Raw genomic sequence first — 15,373 nt, 5'->3', positions numbered from 1 at the left:
TATATGTTATATTTTAAATATATTTACATTATAATCCCAAGTTAGATTTTTTCCTTCTTCTGAGTTTTTAATGTAATTTAATCAGTCTAACAAAAAAGATTACTGTGATTTCCAGCATCAGATTGAGACTTATTTAGTCCTTAAGTACTAATGTTATTTTTGTTAATATTAAGCCTAATTTGCAAACTTTTACTTTATGTAGGAGTGCACACATTTCACTGCCTCCTCTGAAGGGGCTGGAGAAATGACCGTGATCACAGGTCTGTTGGTAACTGAGCCTACACAGCAAGAGGCAGGGACTAGGAAAACACAATCAGCATAGACTTGATCAGAAATACTGCTACTGAAGGAAGTCAAAGCATCATCGCTAAGTTGTCATACTTTAAAAGCCTTAAGTCTCTGTCTGTAAACAGAGATCTGACACCTTTTCTGAAGGCAGAGCAGTCCCACTGACACACAACGATTGCTGTGCCAGCGTTAGAGTCACTCTCTGGTTTTTGTTGTATCAGGGTTCTTGTACTCATGTTTGTTTTCAATTCTCTCTGTAAAGGATGTCCAGTTTTGTAGAGCCTCCAGATATAGTTAAGAAGTTGTCCTGGGTGGAGAACTATTGGCCTGATGATGCTCTTCTGGCTAAACCAAAAGTCACCAAGTACTGCCTGATTTGCGTGAAGGACAGCTACACAGATTTCCACATAGACTCGGGAGGAGCTTCTGCCTGGTACCATGTTCTGAAGGTGAGGGACATGTCTTTGCAGTGTATCTAGCAACAAACTAAACTTCATATGCAAAGACCATCCTAAAATTCTCTCCAAACCTCAGGTCTCAGGCTTTTTAATCCTCACTCCTGTTGTATCCAGAAGTAATACGCAGAGAGAACCTTAGCTGCTGGAAATGGGAATGTTCTCAGCAGTGTCAGATTCTGCTGGGTGATGAAACCACTTGGAGTGTAGAAGTTGTTAATGTATTTTCACTGTATTAGGATTTTAATATTTGTTTGGTGCCTTCTGCACATATGTCATTCAAGGCCTGAAGATACTACATCCTGCTGTTGTAGGGGAATGGGACCTGGCACTAAGAACTTTTTGCACCGTCATTCCCACCAATCTGAGCAAATATGGTCAGCCAGTGATTGAATTATTTCAGCCACAAATCTGACTAGTACATTTTATTTCAATAGTGTTACAATACATAATGTTATATATGTCTTTAGATTAATACTTGTGTGTGTGCGTGTATCTGTGCCAGCATTGTTTGGTTTGGATGCTTGTTGCTAATTTTATGTTTTCTAATTCAGGGAGAAAAGATATTTTATCTCATCAAACCAGCCTCTGCAAATATTTCTCTTTATGAACGCTGGCAATCAGCAGCAAACCACAGTGAGATGTTTTTTGCAGACCAAGTAGATAAATGCTACAAATGCACAGTTAAACAAGGACAGACACTCTTCATTCCATCAGGTGAGCAGGCTGTGGCAGGTGAGGTTTCTGCTGTTTTATTTCTGCTGAAATAGCATGTCCAAAGTGCTAGAGGGATGTGATTTGATGATTTTCTCAGACAAAGCATTAATTCGGATTCTCAGTAGAAGTACAATTTTGTATGCTTGTAAAAAAAAACAACAAAACCCCAGAACTTTTACTGCTTTCTATGAATATTTTAGCAGCCTTTAAAAAATACAACCAGTAAGTAGTGTTCTACTCTTGGTGTAGCTGGGCTGCAGTAAGTCAGGAGTTCTTCCTCTATATCCAATTATGACATTGGTTCTTTTTGCCATCTAACAGAGAATTCATGTAGAATTACTCTCTGATTCCCCACAAAATCCTTCTCATGGCCATTGATTCCCCATGACACAAAGGAGCTATAGGTGCCTGCAGAAATGTGAGTGTGCATTAATGCTTCCACATGAGGCTAAAAACCTGAGCTTCACAGGTTTTTATGGATTACTTGGTAGACTCGGGCTTCATTGCCGGTTAGGGGTGGTGGATTTTGTTCTTAGTTCCTGGGAGGATCTTTATAAGGGTAGGAAGTTGATCAGAAGGTAGTGTAGAGTTTATACTCCTGCCCCTGTTCCTCACGTTCCTCTCACCATGAACAGCATTGCTGTTTCCAGCAGTCCATTACCTGTTGAAACTATGATCTGTTTGAGGCAGGGATTTTCTCTCCCTCTATGTGCCTTTAAATGATGCACTGCCCACTCATAACCTGAGTGAGGCTTCCAGGCAGCATGAGTAAGTAAGAGCACTAGTACTTGTGATTTGAAGGCAGCATCAAATAGTGGCATATGTCTGTGTGTGAGTATATTCTTTTTACACACTGGAATTTTACTTTGACTGTAAAAAATGGAAGGCAGGTATTTTTCTCATGATCATATGTGGAGCAGATGGTGGAATAAACACCGAGCAATTTGTAAGAATTCACAGAATCACAGAATCATGGAATCCCAGACTGGTCTGAGTTGGAAGGGACCTTAAAGCTCATCCAGTACCAACCCCTGACACGGGCAGGGACACCTTCCACTAGAGCAGGTTGCTCCAAGCCCCTGTGTCCAACCTGGCCTTGAACACTGCCAGGGATGGGGCAGCCACAGCTTCTCTGGGCACCCTGTGCCAGTGCCTCAGCACCCTCACAGGGAAGAGCTTCTGCCTAAGAGCTCATCTCAATCTCCCCTGTGGCAGGCTAAAGCCATTCCCCTTGTCCTGTCCCTACAGGCCCTTGTCCAAAGTCCCTTCACTGTATTTGATTCACTGTATGCATCATATATATAAAAAAGATTGATTAATTTAACTGGATTTTTGTATAAAAATAAATGTTTGGAAAAGCACCCTGTTCCTGACACTACAATAAATTTAGTGTCAGGAATTGTCACAGATTTTTATGGTGATGTGAAAGCAGCTACCATTATGTAGCTGCTCCTGCTTTTCACAGTGACAAGAAAGTAATGTCAGTGTGAGCAGAATGTCCTCTCTCACCATCTGACAGTTGATGGTAGTCCTGGGACTGGGAGGCAGTGGTGTGTAGCAGCCCTCTGGTCTGGGCCTTTGTCATGCAAAACAAGCAAGGGGCAACTTTGTATGGTTCTCTGTATGTGGTTCTGGTGCTGATGTTGATTGAAGAGCTGTATTTGTACCCAGGAAATAATTTGAGTTAGAAACATCATGTTGTGAATTAAGTCTTTTTTACTGTCATTCCAGTTTTTACCCTCAGGACTCTTCTCTTTCTCTTTTAGGTTGGATTTATGCAACTCTAACACCTGTAGACTGCCTGGCCTTTGCAGGACATTTTCTACATAGTCTAAGTGTTGAAATGCAAATGAGGTAATCTATCTTTAGTATCTAAAGTTAGGTGGAGGTTCAGTTTGTAATACACTGGCCATCGTCTCTTGTTAATTAGCCTACACACTACTACTAATTACTACTACACATGCAGTAACGCTGATGGAGCTCTTTTGGGCAGTTTTGGAAAGTGCACCCACATTTGTCCCCTTTGACCATGTTGTCCTGTACTGAGCTATTCCAAGCTGTCTTTACACCCATTGCATATTACATGGAAGGATACATGAAGTGCTTGGCTCAATGTGGCCACATCCTGAAGGAACACTGTCAGTTTTACCCTACAACATGCCATTTCCCTTCTGGATAAGCCCCCATGTGCTCAGCTGGGCTCTTTGCCCAGTGTAAGACAATAAGTAGTCACTTCACTGATGCTGGACAAATAATGCAATGAAACTATCTAACATCTGTTTCACACAGTTTCTTCCTAGTGTTACTTCTATGTTTTGCTTTGAAGCCAGAATACGTGGTAGCAGCACAAAGAGATGAAGCACTGCAAAATGAACCTCGGGCGTTTATGTGCAGTGCTTGTCACTGAGGGACATACTTGTGCTATGCTCTGAGTTCAGGTGGCTTTGTATTACAGGGCGTATGAAGTAGAAAGACGGTTGAAAATCGTCAGTCTGACCCAGTTTCCAAACTTCGAAACTGCCTGTTGGTACATGGGAAAGCATCTACTAGAGACATTCAAAGGTAAAACTGCATTTCTTTGCCTGCCTTAATTGCTTAGCTTTGGGGGCCTGAAAGCAGTTACTCTTAATTTCTGCTGATGTGCCACATAGAAGATGGTGGCCAAAACCAGTCTTGCAAAATGCTTTTAACATACAACAGAACATGCTGGTCTGGTCCAGCTCTCACTGCCATCTCACTCTAAGAAGGACCTTAACTGTCCCTCTTACCTGTGCCTAAGAGAAGGTTTCATCTTCTTTATAAACAGACGCAAATAGTGTTGTATCACTTTTTTAGATGTTAGTTGCCTGTCAAGTCTGGGTTCATTCCCTGTTTAAACCTCATGAACTACAAGCTCTGTCAGCCCAACACATAGAGAAGCACTTCCTTCTCCCATCATCCTGCTGATCCCCGTTGAAGTACATGGGCAGGTCACAGAAACTCAGGGCCAAGGGGACACCAGCCATGTGGCCAGTGGGAGCACTGAGAAGTAAAGCAAAGTTTCCTGTGAAATTCAAAATCTTCCAAATCAGATTCCTTCAAAGTTGATCAGAATATCCATGTGTGTGTGTTCTTCATAGATTTGGGCTTGCTTTGTTCTTTGCCTCTATTTCTCTTACTGAAAATGTATCTCGAGGCACCATCTTTATATAATGAGAAAAATGTATGTAATTAATAAGCAAGGTGAAGGGTCCCTCTTGAGTGCTGCCTGGAAGGGGCCCCTTTGTGACCTACTCAACAGAAACTGGAGTGAGGGGAGATGTTCAGGCAAGCTTGTACTCATGTCCAAGTGAAATGCTTTGCCCACTACATTCCCTTTGTTTCCACATATTGGTATTCGCATTTTTGGTCAGAATGAAAGAACTGCTGATGGTACCTTTTCTATTCCTACAGCCTGGGATGTGTGAACATGGAAGCTAGCTTGAGTAACCAGAAAGGAACCAGAAGGATTGCCATTGTAGACATAACTTACAGGAGCACAGTGTAGGAAGGCTGAGTTGGATTTATGACACAGAAAATATACTCTTTATTACCATCAAGTTATAGTAGGGATTCATTTGTGGTGACCAACTTTCAAAGAGTTAAATTTCACAGTTAAACTTTTTCAGATGGAAGACTTTGTGTAAAACACCTTTAGCTCTCAGTGCTTGAATGGCATTTTTTTCTCCCTCTACTTAGGTTTGCATAAAGCTGGGCAACAGCCTCCTGCTCATTTACTCCAAGGAGCAAAAATTCTCAATGGTGCTTTCAGGTCATGGACTAAAAAACAGGTAGGAGAAGAAGCCTGTTTTAATATTGTCTGTTTGCCAGTCCCAGGAACAAAGAGCAAATGCCAAAACAAATAGTTTCTCTGTAGCAAAACAGTTAATTCTGAAATCCCAAAGGGAAGAGACTGGGAGAATGTGGAAGGAGGGCAATAGCTGGGATTTCATAGTGCCACATAAAGAGACAGCAATGAAAAAGGTACCACAAGAGATTTAAAAAAGTCACCTCTGCACACAGCTCAAGGGATACTGAATGGATGTTCCCCTGACTCTGAGCCTCTTCATGTGCCAAGTCAATTAAGCAGAGGTTGTGTATGAGAGCAGGGCCTAGAACAATGCCTGCATTTTTGCCTGCACAAGGTGCCCAGTTCCTGCAAATGAACATGTTCATTGAGCCAGGAAATACACCTGGGTTGGAGAGAAGGCTTAAAAGGATTTGCAGGCTAAATTTCCTGCTGCAGCCGTTGCAGAAGTGTTATTCTTGCGTGTGTTGCTCTTCGAGCTTGGGGGAATTAGCTGCAGGAGACGGGCCATTCAGTCGTAAAACGTGACCAGGCAAACTGGCAGCTTCAGGATTTTCACCCATTTCAAGAAGGGATGAGTAGCTGAGTACACACTGTTGCACACACAGGTCAGTTTGATGGCTGTCCCACATTTAAATGTAGTCTGGGACTTGGCTGCTCCTTACTGCGAAAAGACACTGCTTGAGCCTGAATTCAGGATTTCTTCCTGGTTTCCAGTAGAAGGATTAACCAGTGTACAAGCTCCCTTCTCCCTGTCACCCTGTTTATTTTTCCACTTGCCATGCAGACGAGAAGTAGTCTCAGGACTACAGTCCAAGGAAGTCAGACTGTGTTGGCATTTAGGTAAAGTTGAACTTTGAATATTCACATGACCTGTGAATGCAAATGTTAGTCCTGGCAGGGAGCTTCCAAAGTGCAAAGTAATATTTGAAAAAGACTATTGACTTTGTTGTTCTCTCAGGACAACTACACTAACATCCAGAACGAGAAAAAAAGGTGTATTTTTTCCTTATCTGGCTTGTTGAAGCACTCAGTATTGATTTCATTACATAGGAAAAATATGGACGTGTCACTTAAAGAGCTTTTTAATGTATTTTTGCAAAAACAATGCACAGAAACAGCAATCTGGCTTTGTTGTGTTTTAGGCTTTAGCAGAGCATGAAGATGAGCTACCAGAAAACTTCAAACCAGCACAACTTATCAAGGACCTTGCCAAAGAAATAAGATTAAGTGAGGTTTGTGCTGTTTTCATTATATTAACTGTACTGGTCTCTCAATAATCCAGGCTATGAAATGAGTGGATTGAAATAAATGAATCTTTTCCCCACTCTCTTCATTAAAGGAATTCATATGAGGTTTCACACTAGGGGACTACTCAGGACTTGTGTCTCGGGCTGACTTGCCACATGCTCTGGGCTCCAGTTTGCTTTCTCCTCAATGTTACGCCGTGTCTGCCTGTCATGCATCCTTTCTCCTTCACCTTCTCCTAGCTGGACTGGCCACACTCCTTCCTCTGTCCTTTTTTATTCTTTCACTTAGCTACTCCTACCCGAAAATGTGATAGAACTCACAGAACACTGTTCCTATCCCCATGATCATGCTCCCTATGCAGGGTTTCCTTTTTCATGGTATCGTCTATGGCACTATCTGAACTTGGAACTACTCTTCTATATGTTGTCCCAGTAAGAAGCCTTGCTCTTGGCTGGCTTTTAGGCAGAGTTCCTATGGAAATGTGATAATTATAACAACAACCTCTCCCCGCAAAACAACCTCCAAAAAAGGAGGTTACATGGAGGTGGGTCTCCCCTGTGTGACGTGCAGGGTGGCCATAGCTACTTCAGTTGTGACATTGTGTTACATTCACCCTCTTTCTAACTGTATCCAAAGACCTCCAAATTGAAATCTATCTTGTCCTTTTATCCTCTTTGATGTAGTGTGTAAGTTTTCCATTGTCAGAATGGCAAGTTAAGCAGAAAATAATTTCTTTTTAATTAGTTAGACAGCATTAACTTTAATTAGGCAGCTATTTTACTGTTGCTTTTTCCTGAGGGCATGAAATATGATTCTGCTACATTTATCACATCTGAATTACATGCTCAAGCTGGTTAGCATTTTAAACAAAAGACCATTCATTTTGTACGGGCAATCCGTCCAAGAGTCTGACCTGGGGATAAAACCTGGTAAGAGTGACATTACTTACAAAGCTGCTGGAGTTTCTCCAGGCCAAACCTGTGCGTGAGCAACATGGGGTGGGAATTAGCGGTGAGCAGTGTGTTATTGTGTGGCATGGTCTTTGTTCCCTGTCCAGCCTGACCCAGGAATGCAGTTATCCCTTTATGGAAGGGGGGACCTTTAGGGTTTGTTTCCCCAAGGAAGGCAGGGTGAGGTGAATACCTAACGTGAGGCAGGTGGGTCTGAATGCCTTTCCGTTTTGTGCTGAACTCCAGAATGCTTCAAAAGCCAGCAAAGCAGACACGAGTGCCAACACCAACGCTGAGGAGATGTGTCCTGTGGAGAAGGAGGAGACACCGTCACCCGTCCAGGCAATGCCTCCACCCCAGCCTGTGGAAAAGCTCCCGAAAAAAAAGACTCCCAAAACTGTGAAAACTCCCAAACAACTGAAGCCATCCAAACCCCCTAAACCTCCCAAGCCCCCGAAACCCCCTAAGCCTCCCAAAACACCAAAAGTTAAGGGAGAAGGGAAAAAGAAAGGGAAGAAGGCAAAAGAAAGTCCACCACCAGCCATCCCCAATCTGGACTTGCTGGAGGCACACACAAAGGAGGCTTTGACAAAGATCGAGACACCAAAGAAGGGGAAGGTGGGTCCTATTTTAACTTCTCCCTTTTCTCTTGCCATAAGAGAGATAAATTCTAGGGGTTGGAACTGGATGAGCTTTAAAGTCCCCTCCAACCCAAACCAGTCTGGGATTCTCTGATATTCATTTGAAATGGAACCTCCAAGAAACCTATGATTCAAGCTGAGTCTGGCAAACTTCTGCCAGTTGACAGCCCAAACCGAGGAGAGATGAAAATCAAAAGACATTTTTAATGGAGTTGTTTGGGGTTTTTTTTCCCCCTTGAACCATTATATTTTTATTTCAGGTGTTACTAGCACTCATTCATTTCCATAACCAGTTATCAAAGATGAAGGAACTCATTTCTAAAGCATCTTATTTGCATAAGATTTTGGTCTAGAATGAGTGACTGAAAATAAAACAATAGTTTGCTTCCTTTTTTGCCCATGTAAGATTCATTTTAATGTCCTTTAATTCAACGTGAATTCTGCTGCTGACTTCAGCAGGGCCCAGGATTTCACTGAGGCACTGACAGAGTGATGTGTTGTACGTTGTTTGTTAAAAAGTATCTGTAAATCTTGTCTGAAACACTTCTGAATTTCCTAGTGGTTTGTATGCAGTCTGTGAAACCCGCCTGGGGAGCAATAGGCAGGGAGATCGCAGTACTCCTGGACATTAGTATGTCAAGGAGAAAGGCAGTTGGTCTTCTGCATTCAGCCATTTTTGATGTTTGGGTTCAAAAAGAACAGATCAGGAGTTTTCATATTCTAATCCAGCTAAAAGGTGTGTTTCTGTACCATGCTGTCCTCATTGAGATACATGCTGGCTTTTTCCCCAGGCTGCAAAGAACGTTCTAAGTGCTCCCAATAAGGAAACTGCTACTAAGCAGAATGAGGTGGAGAAATTTGAAGTTCGAGAGCAAAATAAAAGCAAAACAGAAGCCAAATGGAAGTACAAGGTAATGTGTCCTGTTAAATCCTGCTGCTGATTCTGCCACAGAAGCCAAGTGATAGGAGAAGTGTGGAGAAATACTCATAGAAATACTCATACTAAGCAAGACAGTACAAGGTACCGATTTTCAGTTCCCACAGAAAATGGGAAGTAATCACTGATACAGGGAGGGGAGGGAGCAGATTCTTCAAAAGCATGTGCTGAATTGTCCATCTTCATCCTTTGGGAAGCCTGTGAGAACACTGTAAATAGTGAGATTTATCAGTGCTGATCTCTTGAGATTCTTACTTTAACACAGTTGGTACTACTTTCAGTCTGGAGTAGTTCCACAGAAGTCAATAACTAATGATGGCATAAAAGTAGAGTTAATGAAATCTGAATTATGCCACATGAATTTAAAGCTTGCCTTCCTGGAGGGCTAATGTAGGGGGAGTAAAATTCATTCATAGAATAATTATTTTTTTCCTTAGGTATTATTTAAAACAGGGTGACTTGAGGCTTTCTTACAGAAATAGCTGCTTTGTGAACTTCTCATGACAGAGGTGCAAACAAATCCCCCCAAACAAAGCAAAAGTACATGCTTTTTCACCTGGGGACGCTACTAATAATCATGAATCATTAACATTAGAGACATCTAAAATTTTTGTGTAAAACAAGTCACAGTTAATGTGATCAGATCAATATGTACCAATGAATTCCACAGCCTGTACAGCTTAGGAAAGTACTAGGCAATGCTTAAAAAATAATCAAAGGGTTCCACCGCACTGAATGACTTTGATATTAAATTACTAAATTCATAATTCTGGCTCTTCTGAAGGTGTGAAAGAAGCAGATGGAGCCTAGTTACAAAACAGTTGTATCTGGGAGTCTATAAGCACTGTGCTGGATTCTGTCCTTACTCATGATGCCGAGCAGCGTGCTTAGCGCCTGCTCTGATCCACAAAATGTGTGTTTAGTATTTGACCTCAGTCTGTACCAGTTTAAGAGAGCAGTATTTATACTTGCCATCATGTCTCTGGCGTGCAGTGCTTGAACTGGTGCTGAAGTGCTTCCTGACTGAGGACAAGTTCCTGCCTAAACCCCACATTAGTCTATGGAACACTGTAATCCTCTATCATTCAGCACATTTGAAGGAACATATTTTTCTCCTCATACAGATCAGTGGATTCTGAGGCTAGCTAGGGATCTGAAGTAACAAGAAGTCATTTAACTGATTGTTTTGGCTTGGGTCTTTCTCCTTTCAGAACAGTAAACCTGATTCACTTCTAAAGATGGAAGAGGAACACAAATCAGAAAAGACACCTTTGTCAGGAAATAAGGACAACAAATTTACATTCTCTTTCTCTAACAAGAAGTTGCTTGGGTAAGTAAAAATCTGACAATACACATCAACTAAAAAAGCAGATTAAAAAGTCATTATAAATAATTGTATTATAATGGTTTTTTATACAAGAAGGTGAAAATCTGCCTTTGTGGTCAAGGTAGAAAATACACTTACACAAAAAGCTCTGTTCTCTGGAACTTTTACCTAGAACCCAGCTTAATTTGCCGTAACAGCAAAGACCTATCTTTGAGGCTGGTAGTTGGCTTGTGAATACTGTGTTCAGCACTGAGTTTTGGCACTTCAGGTTCTTACTAGTTAAATTATATTAAGTGGTTTGGGGGCAGAACTTTCATGGTACAATTTTAAGAAACTGTTAAATGAACTCTGCATTCCAAAGTTCTGTGCTGCACGTGCATTATGCATATGATGATACTCTTTGAGACAGCTTTAAATAATACAGTGCTTACTTGAAGCCAGCCAAGGCTACTCCAGTGGGCATTTTATTTTAGGGTACAAATTTTAGGTTCAGAAATGTGTTTGTAAACTTACTTACGAATTGCTGTGGCACTTTGGAATGTAGCCAAGTGTCCTGAAATTCCTGCATAAAGATACTCACTGTCTTCTTCTCGTGTCCACTCACAAGATGTTTTCCAGTCAGAGTGTTGTTACTGGTTTGTAATTACTTTTCTTTCAGTTCAAAGGGAGTCAAACCCCAGCTGAACACCAGCGTGTTTGGGTCACTGCAGAATTTTAAAGAAGACAAAGCAAAACCTGTACGCGATGAATATGAATATGTGTCAGATGATGGTGAACTAAAAATTGATGAGTTTCCAATCAGGAGGAAGAAAAACACTACAAAAAGAGAACTGCCCTGTAAGAATGTTTCCTATTTTGTCTGTATCTGTACAACAAAGTCTTGGGTATTGATTGAGCAAGCTGTGTCTTAACCGTCAGTCCAATATAAGTAGATTAGGAGTGCTGGGTTTTGAAGGGAAAAGAACCATGACTTACTTTCTCTTTTTGTTTTTAATTCAGTTTTGTCAGATAAAAAAGACACTCTGCAGCACACTCCTGTTAAGAAGCCAAAGGTGGAGTCAGTATCATACAAGGTATGGTTATTATTGTACCTAGCACAGGAGCACCCGTTGTATGTCTCAAACAGTACGTATGGCGGGGCTGTGATGGCAGGAAGAAAGCCTTCTTATGGCTACTGTCACATCCTCTCCTTCACTCCACAGTCACATCCTCCCCAGCATAGGTGGCAGCCAGACATTGCCAGAAATGTGTCATGTGGTGCTGTGGCTTGAACTGCTGGTACCTGGTCAGGCCTGGCGGGAAATTTGTGGGGACCATGACAGTTGTCCAACATCACAAGAACAGGAGCAAGCCTTGAGAAGGGTCATACCTGGCTTGATGTTACATTGCTGACAGACACAAGGGGCTGTCCCAAGCTGCACTCTCAACCTGTGTCTGTTCTCCTATTTCCATTCACTTTAAACACTGGTCATTAAATTTCCATGTTCATGTTTGACAGATGAAACTCCGGGTAGTTGTACAATGGAACTCATGTCACCTCTCGTTTCACATTGCTAGAAGCCCTTAATACCTGTTATGTAGCAATTAAAGGTTTTGTTTGCTGTCATTTAGCAGAGTATCCCTCTGCCCATTATGGGTTTACATCTAGAATGCTTTTGACTCAGCGTGATACTTTACATGTCCCTAACTCAAGGCAATGTCAACGTGCCTGTTGATAGCTTGCATTCAGGAAGCTGAATAGCACATGTGGAAGTTTGCTCTGTATTACCATTGAAGCTCAATATTGGAAATTAAATGACATTAAAATTAAATGTTTTGTCCAACTGTGATTAATAAAAATTGTATTATAATATCTGAATAAATCAGGAAAAGCAAAATATGTTGTTAACACAGAACTGTAGCCAACTGAAATGTTTGACCCTAAGAACTAAGAAATCCTTTTCATCTTGGTTTGGCTCAGAGATACTCAAGAGCAAGTGCAGACGTCCTTGCCTCAGTTAGTAGTTGTTACCTGGAGGCCAGTATACAGAGAACAGGGAAAAACCTGCTGGTATCTCACTGTGCAGAAGCTAAAGGAGGGAGGCCAGTCCCTGGAGAGGCTTACGCAGGCTATGCATAAGGGCTGGGACATTAGAGGCCTGAAAACAGGGCTGGAATGGGGAAAACAAGTTGTTCTGTTGTACTCTAGACTACAGTGCATAAAGCAGATGCAGGCAGCTTCCTTCAGAGGCCTCAGATGCCGCTGTTTCTATGTGGCTATCCCATTCCTCTGGCTGTTCTCCCTGTTTTCTTGCAGTAGTGATGCCAGAAGTGGGTCTGTCCCTGTGTCTGGATTGGCTCTGTTAATAGTTTTGCAAGATACAGACCTGTGCCCTGATGTGTATCTGGGCTGACAGAGATATGGCCACACATTCGCTTCTTTTGCTACATGGATTGTGGTCTCAGGAACAGGAGCAAGGCCTGAGGAGGTAACACAGCACTTGGAAATGCCACCTTATGGTGGTTTGATGCCATGTGAAGGATCAGATCTCAGAGGTGGTTCTCCAGGGCTGGAAGGGGATAGAAATCCTGCCATGCCTGTAGGCTGCAAGGCAGCTGACATTTACTGTGCACCTGATTTTGTTTGTCTTTTGGTCTTTTGTTTTATTTAATGAAAGCACTTGACAAAGGCCAGGCCTGTGTCTCTGGAGGAGCAGGAGGCTGGGGACTAACTTCCACTTTTTTGAACCTGTTTCTTGTTTTTGCAGAGTGATGACTCGTCAGATGAAGATCTGCTTCATATTGACACAGAGGCAAAGCCGGGGCGCAATTCCAAAGTAAAGAAAGAGAGTGGAAGTTAAGCAGGAATTCTTGATCTTCTACAGGCAAGCAAGGAAGTTGGGGGTTTGGAGTATAACACCAACAGGTATGCACTAAGGGATGGTGTTCCCTCTTACCCATAAACAGAAACGGCTTTGTTGTGGCTGAGAATGGTGTGTGTGTGAGAATGAATTCTGCACCTCAGGAACTGCTTTATTTTTTTTCCAATAAGCAAATTCTTCCTTTCTCCCGTGATCTGGAGGGAGAGGAGGGAAAGCAAATGGGAAAGATTGTGGTGATATAATGTAGAGGCATTTCCCATCTGCAAATGTTGAACATCCATTTTGGCAATAATACTATAATAGATGAATCATTCAAAAGGAAGGGAGAGCTCAGTGAATGCAGCTTGAGGGCATGAATAATGGGTTTTAGAGAAGTAATAATTAAGTAATGTAGTAATGTTGTAATAATAAAGTCATCTAGATGACCAGCACTCCCTCCATAAGGCATTATAAGATGCTGTGCAGTTGCCTCAATGTCAAACGTTTGAAGTAAAAAACCAGGGAATTGTCTACCTTCCCTCACACCCCTGGTCATCATTCTTCTCCCCACCAAAACCCATGGCTTGGAAAACAAACTCTTTCATGGATAATTCTATACGTAAAATGGAAGTGGTTGCCTGGCCTTGGTTGGGTTTTATATGGGACCTTGTGGGTGGACACTGAAGTTGGCACTGGATGGTTCGGAATGTGGTTAATACAGGACAGCAGTAGAGCTTTTTAGTAATCCAAACAGTGAGCAGTGAAAAGCAATACAGAATCAGAGAATATGGTTCCTAGGCTCAAATCCTGCAGTGCAGGATCATCTGGAACACAGGTTTTGTTTGGGCCCATCTCCAAACAAATGGATGGGTTCACTCTCTCCAGTCTTTTAAGATCTTAAACTACTGGTAGAGAATTAGATAGCAGAAGCATCCATGTTGTTTTGAAAAAAGCCAGTGGAACTCTTCACATATGGAAATGTCTTGCTTAACTCAGAGGAATCCCCAAGAAGGGCTTTTGGGAACATCAACTGAGTTTACAGCTTCTGTGCATGTAATTGCACTAGAGACATGCCCTGCTACATCTTATGCACTGTCCTCCCTTGTAGTCTGCTGATGGAGTAGATCTTTGCTGCTGCAGTCTTAACTGGATGATTTGTCCCCCATCTGTAGAAGACCAAAGGTATTCTCCTAAACACTTTCCACTGCTCCATAGGAACCATAGCCTAGGTAAATTGCTGGCACAAGTTTCTAGCCTCTGACTATGCCTGTTGTTCAAACAAAAGAGTTATATCCTGAAAGGTGAGAATGACAGGCCAGGTGGAGATGTGGGAAATCATGTGAAATGTGTGACAAGGCTGTTCTTGTCTGGCCTTTTAATAAGCCATTTCCATCTCATCTCTGCTTTATTTGAAAACCACCTTTACCAGGCAGTCTGGACATAGAATTGTAGAATCATAGAATCATAGAATGGTTTGGGTTGGAAAGGACCTTAAGATCATCCAGATCCATTCCCCTGCCATGGGCAGGGACACCACACATTAAACCATGTCACCCAAGGCTCTGTCCAACCTGGCCTTGAACACTGCCAGGGATGGAGCATTCACAACTTCCTTGAGCAACCCGTGTCAGTGCCTCAGCACCCTCACAGTAAAGAACTTCTTACTTGTATCTAACCTGAACCTCCCCTGTTTCAGTTTGAACCCATCGCCCCTTGTCCTATCACCACAGTCTCTGATGAAGAGTCCCTCTCCAGCATCCTTGTAGCCTCCTTCAGACACTAGAAGCTGCTCTGAGGTCTCCACGCAGCTTCTCTTCTCCAGGCTGAACAGCCCCAATATTCTCAGCCTGTCTTCATACGGGAGGTGCTCCAGCCCCTGATCGTCCTTGTGCCCTCCTCTGGACTTGCTCCAACAGCTCCATGTCCTTCTTATGTTGAGGACACCAGAACTGCACACAGTGGTGCAGTATCTCCTCCTTCAACCTGCTGGTCACGCTCCTTTTGGTGCACCCCAGGATGTGGTTGGTTTCTGGGCTGCAAGCAGTGTTGGTTCTCCAGGCTGGCTGCTTGAGGCAGCATTTATCCTACTCATGATTCATATAAGTAGATACTGCCCATGGCAGGGGAGTTGGAACTAGATG

General features: G+C 42.4%; 1 protein-coding gene across 1 annotated transcript; it reads left to right on the top strand.

The window, feature by feature from the left end:
• Positions 1-509: 509 nt before the first annotated feature.
• PHF2 (PHD finger protein 2) lies at positions 510-13,297 on the top strand (the record flags this gene model as incomplete). Its single annotated transcript, XM_010013884.1, is given in 12 exon segments — positions 510-737; positions 1,298-1,460; positions 3,227-3,314; positions 3,916-4,022; positions 5,178-5,269; positions 6,432-6,521; positions 7,734-8,105; positions 8,920-9,039; positions 10,277-10,395; positions 11,051-11,229; positions 11,392-11,465; positions 13,140-13,297. Coding segments are annotated over 12 exon segments (1,790 nt in total), but the record flags the coding sequence as incomplete, so codon positions are not given.
• Positions 13,298-15,373: the final 2,076 nt, after the last annotated feature.

The sequence above is a fragment of the Nestor notabilis genome, unplaced genomic scaffold (genome assembly GCF_000696875.1).
Source record: "Nestor notabilis isolate BGI_N333 unplaced genomic scaffold, ASM69687v1 scaffold16224, whole genome shotgun sequence".
Lineage (NCBI taxonomy): Eukaryota > Metazoa > Chordata > Aves > Psittaciformes > Psittacidae > Nestor > Nestor notabilis.
This window is presented reverse-complemented; position numbering and strand designations above follow the sequence as displayed.